Source organism: Oryctolagus cuniculus, chromosome 10 (assembly GCF_051225735.1).
Source record: "Oryctolagus cuniculus isolate XC-2025 breed Fujian yellow rabbit chromosome 10, ASM5122573v1, whole genome shotgun sequence".
NCBI lineage: Eukaryota > Metazoa > Chordata > Mammalia > Lagomorpha > Leporidae > Oryctolagus > Oryctolagus cuniculus.
Genome location: NC_142876.1, coordinates 731,912 through 755,223, shown reverse-complemented (window position 1 = coordinate 755,223; position 23,312 = coordinate 731,912). Strand labels below are relative to the sequence as shown.

General features: G+C 67.1%; 1 protein-coding gene across 9 annotated transcripts in view; it reads left to right on the top strand.

Annotated features, from left to right (window-relative positions):
- Positions 1 to 4,091: 4,091 nt before the first annotated feature.
- Positions 4,092 to 23,312, top strand: part of NFATC1 (nuclear factor of activated T cells 1) — a 113,799-nt gene continuing 94,578 nt past the window's right edge. For 2 of the 9 annotated variants that reach the window (XM_070049836.2, XM_070049834.2), the window contains exons 1-2: positions 4,092 to 4,511; positions 14,791 to 15,889. In XM_070049836.2, coding sequence (XP_069905937.1) covers positions 4,385 to 4,511; positions 14,791 to 15,889 — 1,226 coding nt within the window. In that variant the 5' untranslated portion in view covers positions 4,092 to 4,384. Of the gene's footprint in view, positions 4,512 to 7,491; positions 7,658 to 14,790; positions 15,890 to 23,312 lie in introns of those variants that run through there. The other 7 variants (XM_070049833.2, XM_070049838.2, XM_070049835.2 and 4 more) reach the window with 6 other exon arrangements.

Genomic DNA, 23,312 nt, shown 5'->3' with positions numbered 1-23,312 from the left:
TGTGATGTCTGCCAGTACGAACACAAAGGAAACGGGCGGGAGCGGAGTGTAGGAGCCACGGGAACCGACTGCAGATGGCAGAGCGGTGATCCCTGCTGTGGGTTGTGGGGGAGGGAACGGAGGCACGGGGGATGCCACCTCGTGCCCTGGGATTGCGCTGGCACAGGCGCGTCAGGCAAACTTGCTCCAAGTGGACAGCCCTGTCCCCACTGCGGCCACACACACCAGGGCAGGCGGACTGGACCCTTGAATCAAAAGGCAGAGCCCGTCAGACTGGGTCAGCTCCACGGAGCCCGTGGGAGGTGCGCAGAGCGGGGGATGGAAGGGACCGCTCCTAGTGCCAGGCGGCGCAGTGCAGGGAGCCGCTGCCAGACACGGGGCATGCCCGTCGCCATCGGAGGGCCGCAGCGCAGGGAGCCGCTGCCAGACACGGGGCATGCCCGTCGCCATCCGAGGGCGGCTCCAGGAAGACAGCGATCGTGAACAGGTGCGCACCTCACAGCACAGCCCCAACACCCGCGAAGCAACACCGAGTTCTTCCCCAGGGCGCGCGTGGACGCACAGCCAGCAAACCGCAGACTCCAGCAGGCGGCTGCGCTGTGAACCCCGGAGCCCTGCCGGATCCTACAGCTCTACAGCCCTGGTCTTCTTCGGGGACCGGGCCGGTGTTGGCCACCACAGCCGGCAGGCGGAGACGGGGAGGCAGGCCGAGGCTCCCCGAGAGCAGGTGGACAGCAGAGAGCTGGGACAGGGCGAGCCTCCAGGCAGGTGTGAGGGAAGGCCTGGGGCGAGCGGCTCTTGGGGTCCTTCCTGGCAGGGCTGGGGAGAGCCCGGGACAGCAGGGGCCTTGTGAGCAGCCTGATGGGCCCTGACCTGTGCTGCAGCGTGGGGATCTGACCAGCAGCTGGGCGGGGTTCGGGCAGAGCCAGACAGGAGGCAAACTGCAGGGGTGTTCGGCAAGGGCGGGCTGCGTGCGGGGTCTCCCCATGCCTTCTCCATGCATCGCCAAGAACAGCGACAGAAGAGTCCCCAGACGCTGACCCCCGCTGTGCGCCTCAAGCTTGCGGACCAGTAAGTGGACAGCCCTGTCCCCTCTGTGGCCGCTTCTTCGACCCTCATCTCCAGCTCTGGCTGCACGCTGCGCCCCAAGCAACTTCCGAGGCTCCCACGGTGGACACGCTCCTGCCACGCGGGGCGCCTGTCCGGCAGACGTGGCTCTCCTGGGACAGACACCGCCATGGCACCGCGGGCGCCTTGGCTGAGGCCGCCGGGCAAGGAAGGCATGCCCACCGGGCGCAGGCAGCGCGGGTGGGCCCCTGTCCTCCAGCCCCGCCACCGGCGCACCCGCGGCCCTCTCCGCCCCAGGCCCCAGTGCGGGGCGGGGCTGGGGAGGCAGCGTGGCCAGGCCGATGCCCCGCGCGAGTGTTTCGGACGGGCGGACGAGCTGCCCAGTGCGCCCCGCGCGAAGGTTCCGCGTCCACAGAGCCTTCGAAACGGTCAGCGTCGGGGTGTGCGCGCCCCAGCAGTCCCCAGAAACAACGGGGGCCTAAAAATAGCCTTGTTTTCTGTCCTCCGCTCCTTTTAACTTCGTTAGTCATCACCGACTCCTAAAATAAAACCCGCGCAGCGTCTCTCCTGGTAGCGGCGATAAACAAACCCCGGAGGAGCCGGCGGACCGCGGCGCGCGGCAGCGCGGGGAGCGCGGCCCGGGCGCCGCCGCCGGCTCGGGCCCCGCGCGCCGCCGCCTCCCGAGCGCCCTGCGCCCTGGCGAGCGGCCACCGTGGCCCCGGCAACGGCATTAAACAGAGGGAAACAGACCCGGGATTCCGTCACCCGGCGGGACAGCAGGGCATGCAGACCGGCAGGAAAAGAGCTTTTCTGGCCGGGGCGAAAAATTATTTATGGGGGGAGTGGAGTGGAGGGAGGGCGGGAGGAGGAGGAAGGGGAGGGAGAGAAGGCGGAGGGGGAGGGAGAAGGGGAGGGGAGGGGGCAGCAGGGGGAGGAGCAGCAGCTGCCCCCCCCGCCCCACTCCGGCCCCGCCCAGGCCAAGGGCACCGCGGCCCACGCTGTCCCGCGCGCTCACGGTAGTGCCGGGCCGGGCGTGGCTCGCGTGAAGGCGCAGGCACCGGGCGGAGCTGTCCCCGGAGACTCGCCCGGACCCCACTCCGCCTCCCCGGTGCCCCGGACGCTCGCCCGGAGCCCCCTCCCGCGCGCGTCCCTGGGCCGCGCTGGCCCCGTCGGCGGGGCGGGGCGGGGCGGACGGAAGCTGCGGGCGGCGTCCTGGCAGCCTGGGCGGGGAAGCCGGCGCCGGGCGAGAGGAGGGTCCTCCGCGAGCAGCGAGGGGCGCGGCCGACGCGGCCCTGGCCCCCCCTAGCGGCGGCCTCTCGGGCTGGCAGCAGCCCGCGGCCTCCGCCCCCTCGGGGGCCCGGAACTCCCCCCCCTCGGGGCCTCGGCACCCTCGGGGGTCTCGTCCCCCACCCCGCAAACCTCGGCATTCTCGGGGATCCCGCCCGCCCACCCTCTACTCGTGCACCCTCGGGGGTCCTGCCCCCCCCACGCACACCTCGGCGGTCCCGTGCCTCCACTCCCACCCATGCACCCTCGGGAGTCCTGCCCCCCCCGCACCTCGGTACCCATGGGGGTCCTGCCCCCTCCCGCACCTCGGCACCCATGGGGGTCCTGCCCCCCCACGCACACCTCGGCGGTCCCGTGCCTCCCCTCCCACCCATGCGCCCTCGGGGGTCCTGCCCCCTCCGCACCTCAGCCTGCCCCCACCCCCCACCTGTGCACCCCCGGGTCCTCCCCCCTCCCCACGCACCCTCCTCTCCAGGGGACGCGCAGGGTCTGCAGGTGACGGCGCCCGGAGAGCGCCCGGCACGGCCCAGGCTCGGCGGTCCCCGGGGCGGCGGGTTGCCCGCCGCAACTGGGCTGCGACCCGGTTGGAAAAGAAGCGGCCGTGGTTCCGCCGGGGGCCCGCACTGCCGGACAGGCGCCAGCTCTGACCCGCAGCTCCGTGTACCCTGGTGTCACTCGGGTCCGCACCCGGTCGGCGAGCGCCGCCACCGCTGGGGCTGAACGTCGCGCCGGTCGCCTTTCGCATTTCCCGAGGTCCGGGGAGCGGAGCCTGGGGGCGTCCCCGGGCACAAGACCCCCGCGCGCCTTCTGCAGTTCCAGGGCCCCGCGGCGCACACTCGGTCCGCTTGGGGGTTATTTTTATCGCACACGGGTGTGGGGCGGCAGATTTATGACCCCGGGATCCCGACGTCGCAGCCGCCGCGACTCTCACCCACCCGCCCCCACCCCGCCGCCCGCCCTCCTCCGGCCGGCGAGAGACCGCGGCCCCGTCCTGGCCGCCAGGCAGCGGCGCGCAGAGCGCAGAGCGCAACGGGAGGCGCGCGCGGAGGTCTCCGGGCTCCGCCCGCCCGCCGGCCGCTGCCCAGACACCCCTCGGCCCCCGGGGAGGCGAGGGCAGCCTGGGGGCCGCGGCCGGGGACGCCGCTGCCTCGACCTCCCCCGAAACGCGGCCGGCGCTCAGGACGCGGCGACACCGCCCCACGTCCCGGGACGCCGCGCAATCTGTTAGTAATTTAGCGGGACGGGAATTTCCTTCCCGAGCCTGCCAGGGGAAGCGCTTTTCCAAATTTCCACAGCGGGGGAAGCCTGCGATTTTACATAATGACTTCAGCATGCGGGGCTCGCTCCCGCCCGCCCCGCCCCCGCCCCCTCCCGGGAGCCCAGCGTGGCTCTCCCAGGTCCCCGGAGAGGACCCCGGCGTCCGGCGCGGCCCGGGTTCCCCTCGCTCCCCTCCGCCGCCGGGGCACCCCTGCCCCCGCGCTCGCTCCACCGCGCGGCTCGGCGCTCGCCCGCCCGCCGCCCCCCGGAGCCCCCAGTCGCGCGCCCCTGGCCTCTCCCGGGCGCCCCCGTCGCGGGCCGGCGAGCTGCGGCCGCCGCGCGGGGAGGGCGGCGCTGGCGACTCGTCCCCCGGGCCCCGCGCCGGCTCGGGCGGGCAGGGGCGTGATGTCACGGCAGGGAGGGGGCGCGGGAGCGGCGGGGAGGCGGGGGAGGTGTTTTCCAGCTTTAAAAAGGCAGGAGGCAGAGCGCGGCCCTGCGTCAGAGGAGCCTCCCAGCCTCGGACTCGCGGGCGCTGCACCCGCCGAGCGCGCACCGGGCGCGGCGCACGCCTCCGAGCCCCGCCACCGCGCTCGGGTTCCCCGGCCGCGGCCGGCCTGCCGCGCGCAAACCGCCACGTCTTTCCGTGGCGCGCGGTGCGGGGCGCCCTCGCGCGCGTCCGCCGGGGCCCAGGTCCCGCTTCCCCGGCGCCGGCCCGGGGGGCGCGGGGCGCCCGCCCCTGCTCCCCTCGGCCGCTCTCGCCGCCGCCGCGTGGATGCCAAGTACCAGCTTCCCAGTGCCTTCCAAGTTTCCACTCGGCCCTCCGGCTGCGGTCTGCGGCAGCGGGGAAACTTTGGGGCTCGCGCTGCCCGCCCGCGGCACCATGAAGTCGGCAGAGGAAGGTAAGCCCCGCGCGGCCGCCGCCCCCTGCGCGCCCCGGGACTCCCCTCGAGCCGGGCCCCCGCCCCCGTCGCAGCTCCCCGGGCCCCCGCGCCCCGCCCGCCCGCTGCGCGGGTCCCGGCCCCCGGGGCAGCCGGGCCGGCGGCGTTGAGCTCCCGTGGAGTTGCCCGGGCCGGAGGCCGGGTCCCCTGGTGTTTCCCGGAGCGCGCCTTCTTGTCTCCTCTGGCTGGCTCTGAGTGCGCCGACTTGGCCTCCTCTGGGGCGACCTCGCCGCGGATCCCGGCGGCGGAAACCCAGCTGCAGCGCGAGCGACTTGGGGACGGGGCGAGGTTAGCGCCGTCAGCACCGCAGGGGAAGCCGCGCGCGCGCGGGGGGGGGGGGGCTTCCTAGGATGGGAAGGCTGCCCCGCTGCTTCGAGCAGCCGCGCGGCCGGGGTCCTGGCGTCCCGCGCCCCCGCGCTCTTGCGCAGCTCCGGGCGCAGCCGCCGGGCGCCCGGGGTCCGAACACGACCCCCGATTCCAGCCTCCGGGCCTGGGCCGGATCAGGGCGTGCGGCCGAGGTCGGAACGTCTCCGAAAGTTTGAAAGCGGACCGCCGGTGCCGAGCTGCCGGCTTGGCGCGAGAAGACTCGGCGGTGGCGACCTGCGCTCGGCGCCCCGCTGCGGAGCAGCCTTGCAGCCCTGGCCCCGTGCGCCCGCGGGTGGCTCCCGGTGTGTGTGTGGGGGTGGGGGGGGGTCCAGGCGAGAGACCCTGCTCGGAATCCCGTCCGGCCGGGAGCGTTTCGCTGAAGTTAACTTTTTTAAAGCTGGCAAGCGTGCCAACGCGTGGCGAGCGCTCTGGAGTCGGAGACAGGCCGCCAGCCTCCGACAGGCGCTGTGGTTTCCTGCCCGGCGCCGGCACACGTGCGGCGGCTCCCGGGTCTGGAGGCCCCCAGACCCGCTCACTCAGACCCCGCACGGTCCCCCGCGCCGTCCCACCGTGCGCTTGGGAGCAAGGGCGGGAGGGGCGGCCTCGGGCCGGACCGTCTCATGTCCGTCTTAGGACCGGCTCTGCCGGCCCGCACTGCTGGGGGCCTGGTTTTCAATGCCCGCAGATGCAGACCCGCCACCGCGTGCAAGTTGCGGGTCTCCTGGAGCCCAGCCTCTGGGGCGTCTGCGCTCCGCCCTCTAGCGAGGGGGCTGCTCTCGCACCAGCGGGAAGGCCCCTGGCGCAGGCGGTGGCCTTTTTCATGGTTGCTACCCTAGAAAAGCGAGTTTGAAACGCTGCTGCTAACGGGTGGCGCCGAGGACTGCTCAGTGTCCCTAGCTTCACAGGAGTGCGGAGCTGGACCACGCAGGATGCGCAGGGGGCGGTGGTTGGGAGGAAGCGCGAAGCCCCCTCCATTGCGAGCAGGCCCGGCGGCTCTGCCCGCGGAGGGCCTCAGCACCCCCGCACTGCCCGCCAGATGTTCCAGCGCTCCGGAAGCTCGCTGGGTGCCCTTTCCCATACCTCTGCCTCTCCTCCCAGAGGGACACAGAGCATGGCAGGCCCGCAGGTCGCCACCCAGCCTGGACCAGAAGCCCATGGCCCCGCAGAGTGGAAAGAAGCTGCCCTGGGCCCAGCCTCTCAGCTTGGAGGCATTGTTCCCTAGTCTGGATCGGAAGACCGGGATAGTTTGCAGCCTGCTCTGCCATGCCCAGGGCTGGAGCTCGGGGCCCACGAGCCCGCCGCAGCCCCGCGGGAGCAGCCCCGGGGGGAGCCGGGAGCTGGGTGGAAGTCCAGACCAGTAAAGCAGCCTCAGCCACAGCCAGGCGCCGGTGGGGGGCAGAGGTGCAGGGCGAGTATCCTGTGGCTGCCCCCGGTAAGGAGGGGGCCCGGCCAGGCCCTCACCCCCGCCCCGGACCTGGGGGCCGGGTGCACAGGGAACCTGGGAGCCCGCGCTGGCCGGGCAGGTGAGCCGGAAGTCGTCATCTGGACAGGACGGAAGGCTGCTGTTTGGGTGTGATTCGCAGTGCAGCAAAAGTGTCTGGGTGTAGCAGTGACAAGGTGGCTGGAGTTATTAAAAAGGACGGAGAAAGGAAAACGAAGCTGGGGCGTCTCGGCTGCGGCCAGAACTTGACTTTGCCCAGGGTCAGCAAAAACAGCGCTCCAGACCCAACCGGCCCTGCGGCCGGTCTCAAAGTGAGGACTGAATTAGAAACCGAATTAGGCCGCACCTAGCGCCTTAGCCTGTGACAGGGGAGCGCCGGTCACGGGAGGGGGTCTGGGCCCAGCCGGTGCTGGAAGGGGACCCCCTCTGGGTGCTGGCTTTCCTGGTGCGGCGGCAGAGGCGGAAGGAGGAGCCCCGGAGGCGCAGGCCCAGGGCGGCAGGGTCAGAAGGGGCCCAGGGCTTCCTGACTGCCCGCTGCCCCCTGTGACTGCTTGTGCCGCAGGCCCCTCGCGGCCGGGCAGCCACATGGCCGGGTAGCCGCTGCTCGGCGGGCACTGGGAGCCGGATCCGGGCGCAGGGAGCCGCTTCGGAGCGCCTTCGTGTCCAGGGCACCTTCAGGGAAAACCTGGGCGAGGGTCCTGGGACCGCCGCCCCCGAGGTCATCGTCGGAGGCCGCCAGGCTCGCTCGGAACAGGGGGCTCGAGGGCCCCCGCGGCTTTTCTGGGAACTTTTTAGAAACACGCGGTGCATTTGGTCGCCGCGCTCCGGTCCCCCCGGGGGAGGGACGTCACATCGGGCGCTCCAAGCGGCCCGGGGAGCCGGGTGCAGGCGAGGCCCGCCCAAGCCCCCTCCCAGCCGCCAGGGCTGGCCCGAGGGGCGGCCTGGGGGGGGTCCCCGCCCGGGGGGTTCCCCGCCCGCAGCCGGGCACGAGGCCGAGGCGTGCGCTCGCGCGCGGGCAGTTTATTTAAAACTCGGAGCAGGCGGCCGTGAGCCGCTTGTTTATGTAAACCCGGAAACTCGGCGGGGCGGGGACAGGAGGCCCGGGGAGGGGACGGGGAGGGACCAGGGAGGGGACGGGGAGGGGACGCGGAGGGCCCGGCGGGGGTCACGGCGCGCGCAGGACGCGAGGCCGGGCGGGCGCGGAGCCGCGGGGCCGACATGACGGGGCTGGAGGAGCCGGAGTTCGACTTCGAGTTCCTATTCGAGTTCGACCAGAGCGCCGAGCGCGCCGCAGCCGCAGGTGGGTCGGGCCGGGAAGGAGCCGGGGCGGAGACCTGGGGGCCCCGGTGGCGCACCCCCTCCCGCGCGAGGGCCCGGGGCCCGCGCCCCTGCTCCCGGGCGCCGCAGCACAGGCGCAGGCCCGGACGTCGGTGGCGAGCGCGGGGTGGGCTCGGAGGCCGCGCGCGGGGCGAGCTGCGCCAGCGCGCAGGTGGTGGCCCGGCCCCCCTCCGCGGACTTCCTGGCTCCGGCCGCCGCGGGGCCGCGCGGCGGCGGAGGGCGCCCCCTTCCCGGGTGGCCTGCGTGCGGCGCAGGACTTGGACGTTGCGGGCCGGGGACAGATGGTCAGTGGCGCTGCCAGAGGGCAGCGGGACGCCGCCTTCCGAGCGCCTGGCCCTGCCCTGCGGGCCGTGGGCGCACAGGCCCGGGAAGGCCCGCGCACCTGCGCTGTCCGGAGCCTGAGGCGCCGGTGCCAGCGCCCTGCTTCTCCCCAGCCGCCCACTCGGGACCCGCCCCTTCCTTCCATTGCTCCGGTCCCTGTGGAAACTAAAGACTCTGGTTAAGCAAACACCCCCTGGCCGCCCCGCACACACCGCGCCCTGGGCGCTTTCCTCACCTTCCTCAGGTTTCCCTTGGTCCCGGGTGGCCGGGGACACTGGTCCGCTCACTTGTCACCCAGTGGCCTCCTTACAAACTTCCAGCGTCGTGTTCCTTTAGAGAACTGTTCCGAGCGGGCTGGCGGTGGTTTGTTCCCTGCCGGTCCCCGGGCAGCCTCTCTGGCATCTTGTCCCGCGGCTGCGGGTGCCCGGCAGGAGCCGTGGAGGGACAGGGCGGCAGCTGCGGGCCGACGTGGGGCTGGCGTGGACCCCGTGCCTGGGCAGTGGAGGGTGCTGGTTTCCTGAGCCAGTTCCGCCTCCACTTCCGCCTCTTTCCATCCCCTCAGCGGCAGCCTGACCTCCCCTGCTGTGCGAGTTGGTCCCAGCAGGTCCCGCACTGGGAACCCCCGCCCTTCTGCGGGCCGTGGGCAGAGCCTGTCCCGAGGGATGAAGCCTGGGCACAGCTCCTGGCGCTTCTGTGGTGGTCCGCAGTGGTCGGGCCTTGCCCTGTCTGGGTGACGTCCATGCGTGGCCTGTGTATGGCCCAGGCGCCCAGCGAGGGCTCAGGGCTGCCCCAGGGGCACAGCTGTGATCTCAGCTTGGCCTCCCCGAGGGAGGGCGGTGGTCCCCCAGCAGGGCTGGGCCTTGGGGTGCTCAGGGAGGGGTCGTGTGGGCTTCTCAGAGCAGAAACGCTGGGCATCAGTGGGGTGACAGCTCTGGGGGCTGCCCCAGACTACGGCCCACTCTGAGGGGGTTGTCACTCCGACACCCTGGGGTGGGGTGGCCTCCCGAGCCGGGCCACAGGGTCTCAGGACAGTCCTCCCGGCACATGCCAGGTGCCCTGGTAGAACCAGGAGTCAGACCACCTGGATGGCCGCGGTGCCCTGTTCAGAGCCTCCTTTTGCGGGGCTGGGCGGTTCCCCGGCAGCGTTGGCGGTGTCTGGGCCACGCCACGCACGCGAGAACTCCAGGAGGCGGCGCCAGGCAGGGCCCAGTGTCCCCGCTGTGGGGCCAGGGTGCCTGAGCGGAGTGGAGCGGCTGGGGCGGGGGCAGCCAGGGCCGGGAAGAGCCCTTCCGCTTTGTGGTGTTGGAGGAAGCTGCTAGACCCTTGGGCGCAGATGGTGTGAGGGTGCGGGTGTTTTTCTCCGTGTTAGCATCCCCGAGTTACATTTTGGTCATTAATGATTCAATTACGCCGGTTATTCACATCACGCTCTGATATTAAATTAAGACCTGAAGGTCTCCAGCCCCTAATGGGTGATAGAAACTGCTTCTGGATTGAGCCTGGACATAAATCAGTGAGTGGGGGAATAGTTCTGAGATGGACAGCAAAGCAGGATGCTTTGAGGGTTTGCACTAAGCACTGAAATCCCTGCGCCCGGGGCTGCCTGCTGGCCACGTGCTGCCTTGCAGGCGGTGGGCTCGGCGGGGTGGGGCGGTCAGGACCCCCGCCCTCCACATTGCACTGGGCACGAGGGTCTCCAGTACTCGTGCCGGTGATGGAGTCTCAGTCACCCTGTGCTGGGAGCAGGGCAGAGCTGTAAAAACAGCCTGCCCCGGGCAGGACAGGCGAGCAGAAGGCAGGGCCGTGGGCTCCCGCGGGAGGAGGCCCCGCTCCCTCCGAGGCTCAGGAAATGCGTGTGGCTGCTCGGCCGCCAGCTGGGAGGCGGGTGTGTCCTGACGCCCGCCCCGGGGCTCCTGTTTTCTAAGTTATTTTGGCCTGAAGGCTGCCAGCACTGTGTCTCCGTGGCAACTCAGGAGGAAACTGGCCAGGGCCTCTGGGCCTCGGGCTGGAGCCTCCGGGCGGCCGGCACCTCCCTGGCTCTGCAGGGACAGCGGTGGCACCGCCCTCCAGGCGCTGCTGGTGGCTGTGGGGTCAGCGGTGGGCGCCTGCAGGGAGGGGCTGGCAGCTTTATTTGCAGCAAATGCCGGGGAGCCCACGGCTGCTGAGCGTGGGGCAGGCCGGGCCGAGGGGGAGCACCGAGTTTGGGTAAGGGGCGGGCTTGGCTGTGTGACCGGGAGACTTCCCGGGGCCACAGGAGGCGAGGGCTAGCTTGCACTCACACAGCTCCCGACAACAGAGAGCCGGAGCTGCCGCCCGAGGGCTGCGGGCCCGGGCTGGACGGAGGCCTCTGCAGGTGACAGCCTGCTCCCCTGCGCCTGGTTTGCTGTGGCAGGGTGTGCTCCTGCTTTCGTGAGCCTCTCCTGCCGTGGGGCGTGGCCTGCCAGGTGCCCTGGGCACCGAGAGCCAGGTGCCGTGCTGGGAGCTGAGCGAGCCCCTCCCGTTGCGTTTCCAACACCTGCCCGACCATCAGCGCACTTGTGCCCGTCACGGCCTCCACTGCTGCGGCCAGAGGCGGTGTGGGCAGCTGGAGGAAGGCCCTGGCTGCCGGCGGCCCCTGTTCTATTTCTAGCCTGGTGTCCGGCAGCTCAGCCGTGCGGAGGCTCAAGGGGGTGTTCCTTAAAGTGAAAAGTAAAAGCTGAGCGTGAGAGCCCTGGCTCGGCGTGTGGGACGGGCGAGGGGTGGTGGCAGGGGCTGTGGGGGGCACTGCGGGGGCACCCGTGGCAGGCGTGGGCGGCCGGTCCCTGGACAGAGCGAGTGGAGGGCAGTACCCTCTGAGCCCAGGGGTGGCCGGTGTGGCAGTCTTCCCTCCTGATGAAATGACGAGGCCAGGCTACAGACAGACTCGGTGGGAGCTGGCTGAAGACCCGCCGCCCCGCGCGCTGGCGTCCACTCCCGCACCCCCAGACCGTCACGTGCCCAGCAGGGACAGAGCCGTATCGGGAGGGCAGGCCGCACCCTCCCTGGTCTGTGTTACATCGCCCCGTGTGCCCTGTGCGCTCCACTGGCTGCTCACCTGCACTGCGGCCCTGGCCGCGCCGCCTCACTCGTGGTGTCACCTGGTGTGACAGCAGCCCGCCCTGGCCGCGCCGCCTCACTCGTGGTGTCACCTGGTGTGACAGCAGCCCGCCCCGGCCCCAGGGTTGTAGGAAAGTCGCTGGGAATAGTTTTGTTCCATGCAGGCGCGGTCCCTTTGAACAGCGAAATAGTCAGATTTGCATCCGGTTTAGGTGGAAAATAAAACCCAAGTCGGTGGGGGTGGGGCCTGCCTCTGCCTCCCAGGGGGGTGGGCCCCGACTGGCGGAGCGGCCCCTGCCTCCCAGGGCTCTGGGCTCCTAATGAGGTCTGGGCATGTAAGCTTTCATTTTGCAATTTGCTTAATGAAGGAAAGCCCAGGCGTAGGTGAATCTTTTTAAATAGGGGCTTTATGCTTTTCCCCTTTTCCTCGCTGAAATACTTTGGTTTAAATAAAGGCCCCTCTTGGGATGTTGGGGGCCCGTGGCCGGCCCCAGGCACTTCCGTTCTCCTTGGCTGGGCCCCTCGTCTCCCAGCCCCTTCCCACACCTGGGGACAGTCGGTACTGCTACCCTGAAACCTGCGGGGCCCTCCTCCCCGTGCCCCCACTGCAGCCAGCGTCTCCTGCACCTGGGCTCTGTCCCTGCATCCCGGGGGGGGGGGCAGGGAGCCTGTGTGGGGCGCAGCACCTGCGGGTTCTCTCCGCCTCCCCCCGCCCCAGCCACTGCTGCCCACCGTGGGTCTCCACCTTCCCCCACCCCAGCCACTGTTGCCCACCGTGGGTCTGCCAGGCACAGCGCCTGCGGGTTCTCTCCACCTCCCCCCGCCCCAGCCACTGCTGCCCACCGTGGGTCTGCCAGGCACAGTGCCTGCGGGTTCTCTCCTCCCCCCGCCCCCACTACCTGCTACACCACTGCGCGGCCTCCTGGGTGTGTCATTGGTCAACAAGGAGTGGCGCTGAGGAGCCGATGCAGTGCTGGGCAGCCCCCAAGGCCCTGCTGCAGCCACGGTGCATGGGGGGGCCGCCTGAGCAGGGAGAGGCCCCTCAGCACCTTCCCTCCCCGTGCCCCATCACAGTGCCCCCCACCCCGTCTTGCACCCTCGGTCAACCTCATGCAGCTCCGTGGAAGCCCTGGGCGCCCTGTTGGCGGGGCTCAGGGGTGCCCAGGGGCCATGGGTTTGATGGAGGAGGGGGCTGGTTTGACCCACTGAGGCCCCCAGGGAGGGCTGGAGCTGATGTCGAGTGGTGACCAGACGTGCTTTGTACAGACTTCAAGGGGCTCCCAGCCTGGCCGGAGCCTCCAGACGCAGTCAGCCACCAGGCAGTTTTTAGTAAGAGTGCAATTTGTGTTTAGCGCTAGATCACGGTGTTCCGTGTACAGTACCCAGTGAGTGTGTGATTTCGGGTCCCAACCAGGAGGCAGGCTGCAAGCAGGTATCAGAGTCAGGCCGGGCTCTGGCCATCTCCCTGGCCCCAGCAGGTGTGGCTGTGGCTTGTCCAGGAATGGCCAGCGCTGAACCCAGGTCTCCAGGCCTGGCGGGCGGGGCCGGCAGGGCGCAGGTGTCCTGTGCGGGTGCGGCTCTACCACCTGCAGGGGTTCTGCCCAGCGTGCCTGGACTTCTGGGAGGCTGAGGGGTGAGGGCGCAGTGCCGTGCCGTTTGGGGACCGTGAAGGGTGCTTTTGGCCAGGGAGCTCTTAGCTGGTAAGAGTCACAGACTGGCTTCCAGACTGGCTGTCCGGGTGCCCCTTCTGGAAACCGGGGACAGTGGGCCCAGGTTTGGGGCAGGCAGTCATGGAGGCCTGCGGGTGGGGGGGGGTGGCCCGCAAGTGCTGGCTCTGAACCGGGGCTCCATGGAAGGCGCCCTGGATCAGCCCTGTGCAGGCCCCACCCCGGGCTTCCCGTGGTGCAGTTTCCGTGGCTGAGAGAGCCAGGCGTGCGTCTGCTGCAGTGTCACAGAAAGGCCCCCAGGTCGGCCCCCCCCCGCCCCCAGCACGGCGTCTGTGGAATTCCGTGGGCAGCAGTCATGGCTTCGGAGCTGTGGCACCGAGGCACAGCCAGCCCCCGGGGAGTCCGAGGCGCAGCCGTGCACAGAATCCTAGCGTCCAGGAGATGCGCTCCTGGGGGAGTCGCCGGCACTGGGGACCCCCGCACCTCGTACCCCATTGCCTGGGTTCCAGCCCTGGCCATCCAGCTCCCCGCTACTGCATCTGGGAGGGCGGTGGCCCCTGCTCAGGCTCCGGGCTCCAGCCCTGCCTATTGAGGGCATCCGGGGAGTGGACGGCGGAAGGGCCATCTCTCCGGGAGTGGACGGTGTTAGGGCCGTCTCTCTCCGGGAGTGGACGGTGGGAGGGGCGTCTCTCCGGGAGTGGACGGCGGGAGGGCCATCTCTCTCTGGGGAGTGGACGGCGGGAGGGCCGTCTCTCTCTCTGGGGAGTGGACGGTGTTAAGGCCGTCTCTCTGGGGAGTGGACGGCGGGAGGGCCGTCTCTCTCTCCGGGGAGTGGACGGTGTTAGGGCCGTCTCTCTCCGGGAGTGGACGGTGGGAGGGGCGTCTCTACGGGAGTGGACGGCGGGAGGGCCGTCTCTCCGGGAGTGGATGGCGGGAGGGCCATCTCTCTCTGGGGAGTGGACGGCGGGAGGGCCATCTTTCTCTCTCCGGGAGTGGACGGCGGGAGGGCCGTCTCTCTCCAGGGAGTGGACGGTGTTAAGGCCGTCTCTCTGGGGAGTGGACGGCGGGAGGGCCGTCTCTCTCCGGGAGTGGACGGCGGGAGGGCCGTCTCCCACGCTCCCTGCCTCCTTCAGTCCGCCCTTTGGCCCAGTCAGCCCTTACACAAGGTGCGTCCCTGGGCCGAAGCCAGTCCCAGAGCCTCCGTGAGAGGACTCGGAGTCTGTTTTATCCCACGCCGGAGGCGCCCGCGCTGTTCGCAGCCAGCGGTTAGGGCACCAGGCCGTGACTCGGGTGCCGCCACGTGACTGGGTCTAGGGCGCTGTGACGTCATTACCGCGCCGGGACGCGGCTCAGGTGCCGCCACGTGATTGGGTCTAGGGCGCTGTGACGTCATTACCGCGCCGGGACGCGGCTCGGGTGCCGCCACGTGATTGGGTCTAGGGCGCTGTGACGTCATTACCGCGCCAGGACGCGGCTCGGGCGCCATGACGAGACGAGGGCTCTGCGGCGTGATGAGGGTTAGGGCGTGGGACGCGACTAGAGCTCCATGGCGTCATCGGGCTGCCGTGAGGGCGCTCGGGCTGTAGAGCTCGCGCTGCCTTCGCCCCTTCCCCGCTTCCCTGCCGCACTGGAGCCGTGGGGCGAACCCAGAGGCCCCCGCTGAGGGCGCCGTGCAGCGGAAACCACCCTGTCAGAGGTGGCGGGGAGGCGAGGGGTGAGAAAGTGACGTCGCGTGTGATGTGCGTCAGAACGTAAGCCAGACACAGTGTGCGAGTGTGTGGTCGGGGGCCTGAGGTCCACGCAGGGTGCTGGGGGCAGCCACACCGGGCAGAGAGGAGGGGCGGGGCCCTTGGCCAGAGCGGACCCAGGCTTCGCGCTGGGTCAGGTGCGGCCGCTGCCGCCGGCTGACCTCAGGGGCTCTGGGGCTCGGGCCTGGCCTGCTGGCGGCTGGGCGGCCTGGGCTTGCTGGCTCGGGCGGGTGTGTGCTTCTTGGGGACCTACTTCATGCCGCTCTTTCTTGTCTCCCTTCCAGAACACTACGGCTACGCATCCTCCACCGTCGGCTCCGGCTTGCCTCTGCCCGCGGCCCATGCCTCGGTGCCGGCCCCGTGCCATGACCTGCAGACCCCCACCCCAGGCGTCTCCGCCGTCCCCTCCGGGACTCACCCCTCGGGGTACGGAGGAGCCGTGGACAGTGGGCCCCCGGGCTACTTTCTGTCTTCCAGCACCGTCAGGCCCAACGGTGCCCCGGCCCTCGAGAGCCCGCGGATTGAGATCACCTCGTACCTGGGCCTGCACCACAACAACAGCCAGTTTTTCCACGACGTGGAGGTGGAAGACGTCATCCCCAGCTCCAAACGGCCCCCTTCCACGGCCACGCTGAACCTGCCCAACCTGGAGGCCTACCGAGACCCCTCGTGCCTGAGCCCGGCCAGCAGCCTGTCCTCGCGGAGCTGCAACTCGGAGGCCTCCTCCTACGAGTCCAACTACTCGTTCCCATACGCGTCCCCTCAGACGTCGCCATGGCAGTCTCCCTGCGTGTCCCCCAAGACCACGGACCCCGAGGAAGGCTTTCCCCGGGGCCTGGGGGCCTGCAACCTGGGCTCCCCCCGGCACTCGCCCTGCACCTCGCCCCGTGCCAGTGTCACCGAGGAGAGCTGGCTGGGGGCGCGTGGCTCCAGGCCCGCCTCGCCCTGCAACAAGCGCAAGTACAGCCTCAACGGCCGCCAGCCCTCCTGCTCGCCCCACCACTCGCCCACGCCGTCCCCGCACGGCTCCCCGCGGGTCAGCGTGACAGACGACAGCTGGCTCGGGAACACCACCCAGTACACCAGTTCGGCCATCGTGGCGGCCATCAACGCGCTGACGACGGACAGCAGCCTGGACCTGGCCGAGGGCATCCCCGTCAAAGCCCGCAAGACCGCCCTGGAGCACTCCCCCTCGTTGGCGCTCAAGGTGGAGCCGGCTGGGGAGGACCTGGGGAGCACCCCACCCGCGTCCGACTTCCCGCCCGACGAGTTCCCCTTCCAGCACCTCCGGAAGGGCGCCTTCTGCGACCAGTACCTGTCTGTGCCGCAGCACCCCTACCAGTGGGCCAGGCCCAAGTCCCTGTCGCCCACACCCTACATGAGGTGAGTGCCCACGCCCTACCCGAGGGAGCAGTGGCCGAGGATGGGCCCCGGGGGTCTGTGAGTGAGACCTGTGGCCGAGGGGCCACCCGCTCGCCTCCTCTTGGAGGTCACGTTTGCAGGCGAGGGCTGCCTGCGCACAGCCAGCCCTCGTGTGCCTCCTGGTGCAGATGGGGCCTCGGCTCCACAAGTCCCCAGAGCTGCCGCTGGGCCCACAGCGCTCGGAGAGCAACACGGCCTCCGTCCCTGGAGACGGCGCCTGCTCGCTGGCCGTCTGCTGCAGGCGCAGGTCTCGGGTTGTTGGTTTCTCTTGTTAATGGGGCGAGGGCTGCTCGTGCTCCTTGGGGCCTCCTTGCCCTGCCCAGTGTTTTTATTTTTAACTAAACGGCTTCCCCAACAGGTGGGCCTCGATGACACTGGCAGCGCCTTCTGCTTCAGGGTTTTATTGGAGGCAAAGACGTCCGCAGGCTCTGACCTCGTCCCCAGGAGCCCTTGAGACAGGCACCCGGCTCTGCACGCAGCCGGCCACGTTCCAGGCGGGGTGGGAGACCAGGCCGGGACGGCTGAAGCAGGCACGTGGCAAGGCTGCTGCACACGGGCGCCATCTCCGCTCCTGGGGGATTTGCGGCTGGAGCTGCCTGTGGCTCCGTGGGTTCCAGACAGGAATGCGCCCAGCTGAGTCCTCTCTGGGGAGGGGACGGTGCCACTCCCATCCTGCAGCAGGCTCACTCCACCCGCCGGCTGGCCTGCCGTCGAGGGTTGGAGTCAGTTCAGATCATGGGGTAGGCTCCTCCTGCCCTCCCCGGTTTCCTCTCAGTGCTGTGAGGTTTACTTGTTTATTTGTTTTCAGTGTATTTGAAAGGCAGAGTGACAGAGGGGGAGAATTTTCCATCTGCTGGTTCACTTCCAAAATGCCTACAACAGCCCAGGCTGAAGCTGGGAGCCCGCGACTCCCTCCTGGTCTCCCATGCAGATGCAGGGACCCAAGCGCTTGGGCCGTCTTCCACTGCTTTCTGAGGTACATTAGCAGGGAGCTGGATCGGAAGTGGAGCAGCTGGGACTCAAATCCACACTCCAGTATGATACGCCAGCGTTGCAGGCAACACCGCTGTGCCATGGTCTTGCCTCCATACCGTGAGGTTTAAAAGGCTGGTGTGCTTAGCGTTGGCATCACAGGAAGTGTACCTTGGAAACTGTGTTTCATGCATAAATGTGGGAATTTTTTTTTTCGACAGGCAGAGTGGACAGTGAGAGAGAGAGAGAGAGAGAGAGAAAGGTCTTCCTTTTGCCGTTGGTTCACCCTCCAATGGCCCGCCGCGACCGGCATGCTGTGGCCAGTGCACCGCGCTGATCCGATGGCAGGAGCCAGGTACTTCTCCTGGTCTCCCATGGGGTGCAGGGCCCAAGCACTTGGGCCATCCTCCACTGCACTCCCTGGCCACAGCAGAGAGCTGGCCTGGAAGAGGGGTAACCGGGACCGAATCCGGCGCCCCGACTGGGACTAGAACCCGGTGTGCCGGCGCCGCAGGCGGAGGATTAGCCTAGTGAGCCGTGGCGCCGGCCTTAAGTGTGGGAATTTAAAAATCACATTTGAAGGCATTTAAAAGTGAAAAACTCCTCGTGTCTGTGGCGTGGCTGCTGTGTAGGAGCCACCACACCGGCCAGCACCAGTGCTCCCCAGCAGTCACACACCTGGCACCTGTGCCCTCGCACCTTCGTCACGTAGAGCCCAGCTGTCGGTGTGCGTGGCAGTGACTGCACCCTGAGGAGCCTCGGAGAGCTGGTGAGGATTCAGGTCACCCTGGTTACTGTCCCCCGGCTTCTGTTGCAAAGCGTCAGAGACAAGTGGCTTCCCCAGGACTCTCTGGAGGCCTGAGGCGTGGGAGGGAGAGAGGGAGGGTTGCGCAGCCTGTCCTTTGTGGGGCAAATTGTGCAGTGTCCAGATGGCCCTCATCCAGAGGACTGGGACCCACTCTTGTGACCCCATCTTAATGGCATGTAATTGAGCCCTCCCCGACAGTGTGGGATAGGGACAGAGTACCCCCACAGCCCAGCCCATCCCAGCAGTAGTGGGGGAATGAGCTGGGGGCGGTGTGTGTTGTGTAGCAGGTAAACCCGCTGCCTACAATGCCAGCATCCCATGGGCTCTGCTTAGTGTCCTGTCCAGCTCCTTGCTGATGGCCTGGGAAAGCAGTGGAAGGTGGCCCATGTGCTTAGGCCCTGTCGCCCTCGTCGGAGACCTGGTTGAGGCTCCTGGCTCAGCCTGGCCCAGATCCGGCCATTGCAGCCACCTGGGGGGTTAAGCCAGCAGTTGGAAGATCTCTCTCTCTCTCTGTCTCTCTCTCTCTCTCTAACGGTCTTTCAAATAAATAAATCTTAAAAACACAAAGAAAAGAATGAGCTGGTCCCTGGCTTTCGCTGTGTGCTCAGCGGCGGGCGGGGCGTCCTCGGGAGCCCCCATGTAGGACTGCCCTCGTCGCTGGGTGGCTGGCAGGCCTGGGCTGCTGGTTTTTTCCTTGGCTTTGGGGTATTGGCAGCAGTCGTAGGCCAGGGGTCTGTTCTCTTTATCTCACGGCCACAGGGCTCCTCGTCAGATGTGAGCCCGTGGGGTTCCTGTGTGTTAATGCACACACACACGTGAAGGGGCGCAGGGTCACCTTTTCCCACTGTTTTGATTCCACATCAAAAGGTGTTTCCTGGCGGCTGGCGATGTGTTTCCAGGTGACCTCAGGCCCGGGGCCCCGGGTCGCTCTGCCGGCGAGATGGAGTGACCACACTTCCTTCCCTGGCCGTGCTCAGCGGGTGAGCAGCAGGCCTCGCGGCCAGGCGCTGGTTGACGTCAGCAGGATCTTGGACAGCGCGATGAACTGCTGTATTTCCAATTATCTCCAAAGTTTGGACTGGACGGTTTGTCCCAGCTCGCCCGTCTTCCCCTTTCCTGGGCGCAGTGCCGCTACCCTGTCGCTCGTGTCCTGGTGCCGAAAGGCGCTCTGTAGTGAAGGCGTGCCGTGCAGCGTCCGTGGCGCCCTGTCCACGCCTGGCGTGTTGGCAGGCCCACGGGGGCTCAGGGGACGACACGGCGCTCTTGCCGCGGTTGGGGAGGTGATGGTTTGTGAACTGGGTGAGCACCTGCCAGGACTTCAATTTTGGTTACTTCTGTCCCTCAGGCTTGGGTTCCTGACCTGCTGGATTCCGCTCCAAATACCAGACTTTTTGGTTCCCTCTTCTAGTACCAACCTGTGGCTGTGCACTCTCTCTCTAAGATTTATTTTATTTGAAAGGCAGAATTACATAGAGAAATAGAAAAAAAAAACTTCATCTGCTGGTTCATTCTCCAAATGGCTGCAACAGCCAGGGCTGGACCAGGCCAAAGCCAGGAGCCGGAGCTTCTTCCAGGTCTCCCATGTTGGGGCAAGAGCCCAGGCCCTGGGCCATCTCCACTGCTCTCCCAGGTGCCTTAGCAGGGAGCTGGATGGGAAGTGGAGCAGCCGGGACTTGAACAAGCAGCCACAGGGGAGGCCAGCACTGCAGGTGGCAGCTTAACCTGCCGGGCCACAGCAGTAGCCCCCGTGTGGCCACTTTATAGTGACTCACTTCTTCCTGCAAACAGCTCTCGATGTGGTCAGGGCTGTGTGTGCCGCGCGAGCCCTGTGTCCATGGGAAGTGTGTCTGAGCGCCCCTTGGGCCAGCTTGATGGGAGTCTTGCCCACATGACAGCTTATATGTTGTGTGAATGCCAGGCACCAGCTTCAGGGAGCGCCCCCCACTCCAGCCAGCCAGAGTTCACCCGGATCCTGTGAATGACGGAGCACACCGGTGTCCTGAGGTTCTGTGAGGGACGGAGCACACCGGTGTCCTGAGGTCCTGTGAGGACGGAGCACACCAGTGTCCTCAGGTCCTGTGAGGGACGGAGCACACCGGTGTCCTCAGGTCCTGTGAGGAAGGAGCACACCAGTGTCCTCAGGTCCTGTGAGGATGGAGCACACCAGTGTCCTCAGGTCCTGTGAGGACGGAGCACACCAGTGTCCTCAGGTCCTGTGAGGACGGAGCACACCAGTGTCCTCAGGTCCTGTGAGGACGGAGCACACCAGTGTCCTCAGGTCCTGTGAGGACAGAGCACACCAGTGTCCACCAGGCCTGTAAGGGACAGAGCACACCAGTGTCCTCAGGTCCTGTGAGGGACAGAGCACACCAGTGTCCTCAGGTCCTGTGAGGACGGAGCACACCAGTGTCCTCAGGTCCTGTGAGGGACAGAGCACACCAGTGTCCTCAGGTCCTGTGAGGACGGAGCACACCAGTGTCCTCAGGTCCTGTGAGGACAGAGCACACCAGTGTCCTCAGGTCCTGTGAGGACAGAGCACACCAGTGTCCTCAGGTCCTGTGAGGGACAGAGCACACCAGTGTCCAGCAGGCCTGTGAGGACAGAGCACACCAGTGTCCTCAGGTCCTGTGAGGACGGAGCACACCAGTGTCCTCAGGTCCTGTGAGGACGGAGCACACCAGTGTCCTCAGGTCCTGTGAGGATGGAGCACACCAGTGTCCTCAGGTCCTGTGAGGACGGAGCACACCAGTGTCCTCAGGTCCTGTGAGGGACAGAGCACACCAGTGTCCACCAGGCCTGTGAGGACAGAGCACACCAGTGTCCTCAGGTCCTGTGAGGACGGAGCACACCAGTGTCCTCAGGTCCTGTGAGGACGGAGCACACCAGTGTCCTCAGGTCCTGTGAGGGACAGAGCACACCAGTGTCCTCAGGTCCTGTGAGGACGGAGCACACCAGTGTCCTCAGGTCCTGTGAGGGACAGAGCACACCAGTGTCCTCAGGTCCTGTGAGGACGGAGCACACCAGTGTCCTCAGGTCCTGTGAGGGACAGAGCACACCAGTGTCCTCAGGTCCTGTGAGGACGGAGCACACCAGTGTCCTCAGGTCCTGTGAGGACAGAGCACACCAGTGTCCACCAGGCCTGTGAGGACGGAGCACACCAGTGTCATCAGGTCCTGTGAGGGACAGAGCACACCAGTGTCCACCAGGCCTGTGAGGACAGAGCACACCAGTGTCCTCAGGTCCTGTGAGGACGGAGCACACCAGTGTCCAGCAGGCCTGTGAGGGACAGAGCACACCAGTGTCCAGCAGGCCTGTGGGGACAGAGCACACCAGTGTCCTCAGGTCTTGTGAGGGACAGAGCACACCAGTGTCCTCAGGTCCTGTGAGAACGGAGCACACCAGTGTCCTCAGGTCCTGTGAGGACGGAGCACACCAGTGTCCTCAGGTCCTGTGAGGACGGAGCACACCAGTGTCCTCAGGTCCTGTGAGGACGGAGCACACCAGTGTCCTCAGGTCCTGTGAGGGACGGAGCACACCAGTGTCCTCAGGTCCTGTGAGGGACAGAGCACACCAGTGTCCAGCAGGCCTGTGAGGACAGAGCACACCAGTGTCCTCAGGTCCTGTGAGGACGGAGCACACCAGTGTCCTCAGGTCCTGTGAGGACGGAGCACACCAGTGTCCTCAGGTCCTGTGAGGACAGAGCACACCAGTGTCCTCAGGTCCTGTGAGGACGGAGCACACCAGTGTCCTCAGGTCCTGTGAGGACAGAGCACACCAGTGTCATCAGGTCCTGTGAGGGACAGAGCACACCAGTGTCCTCAGGTCCTGTGAGGACAGAGCACACCAGTGTCCGCCAGGCCTGTGGGGACGGAGCACACCAGTGTCCTCAGGTCCTGTGAGGACGGAGCACACCAGTGTCCTCAGGTCCTGTGAGGACGGAGCACACCAGTGTCCTCAGGTCCTGTGAGGACGGAGCACACCAGTGTCCACCAGGCCTGTGAGGACAGAGCACACCAGTGTCCTCAGGTCCTGTGAGGGACGGAGCACACCAGTGTCCTCAGGTCCTGTGAGGACAGAGCACACCAGTGTCCACCAGGCCTGTGGGGACAGAGTACACCAGTGTCCTCAGGTCCTGTGAGGACGGAGCACACCAGTGTCCTCAGGTCCTGTGAGGACGGAGCACACCAGTGTCCTCAGGTCCTGTGAGGACGGAGCACACCAGTGTCCTCAGGTCCTGTGAGGGACAGAGCACACCAGTGTCCTCAGGTCCTGTGAGGGACAGAGCACACCAGTGTCCTCAGGTCCTGTGAGGGACGGAGCACACCAGTGTCCTCAGGTCCTGTGAGGACAGAGCACACCAGTGTCCAGCTGGCCTGTGAGGACAGAGCACACCAGTGTCCTCAGGTCCTGTGAGGACAGAGCACACCAGTGTCCACCAGGCCTGTGAGGGACAGAGCACACCAGTGTCCACCAGGCCTGTGAGGACGGAGCACACCAGTGTCCTCAGGTCCTGTGAGGGACAGAGCACACCAGTGTCCTCAGGTCCTGTGAGGACAGAGCACACCAGTGTCCTCAGGTCCTGTGAGGGACAGAGCACACCAGTGTCCTCAGGTCCTGTGAGGACGGAGCACACCAGTGTCCTCAGGTCCTGTGAGGACGGAGCACACCAGTGTCCTCAGGTCCTGTGAGGACGGAGCACACCAGTGTCCTCAGGTCCTGTGAGGACGGAGCACACCAGTGTCCTGAGGTCCTGTGAGGGACAGAGCACACCAGTGTCCTCAGGTCCTGTGAGGAACGGAGCACACCAGTGTCCTCAGGTCCTGTGAGGGACAGAGCACACCAGTGTCCTCAGGTCCTGTGAGGACGGAGCACACCAGTGTCCTCAGGTCCTGTGAGGACAGAGCACACCAGTGTCCACCAGGCCTGTGAGGGACAGAGCACACCAGTGTCCTCAGGTCCTGTGAGGACAGAGCACACCAGTGTCCTCAGGTCCTGTGAGGACGGAGCACACCAGTGTCCTCAGGTCCTGTGAGGGACAGAGCTCACCAGTGTCCAGCAGCTGTCTGTGTGTGTGTGTGGGGGAGTCCTTTTTAATGGAAAGTTCCAACTTTTGATGTCTGCACCCAGTACTCTGGAGGTTGCCTTTAAGGGGTAGTTACACGAGGATTTGTACTTAAAAAGGGACAGTAGTTTTGGAGAGGCAGGAGGATTTTGATCGAGTCTGCTTGCAACATTGATTGCTGTGTTGATGAGTTGAATTCATTACAGGACACATTGCTGTTGTGAATTGAGTTTGTAGAAAGAAGTAGAATTTCTTTTTTTGTTTTGGTGTATTTGAAAGGCAGAGAGAGAGAGAGAGATCCTCCATCGCTGGTTTGCTCCCCAAATAGCTGGAATGGCCACAGCTAGGCCAGGTGAAATCCAGCAACCAGGAACTCCATCTGGTTCCCCGACATGGCTGCAGGGGCCCAGACACTTGGGCTGACTTCCTCTGCTTTCCCGGCACTTTGCAAGGAGCTGCATTGGAAGTGGAGCAGCGGGGACTCGAACCGGCATCCACTGTGCTGCAATGGCTGCCTGAAGAAGGAGAATGTCTGGGGTGTG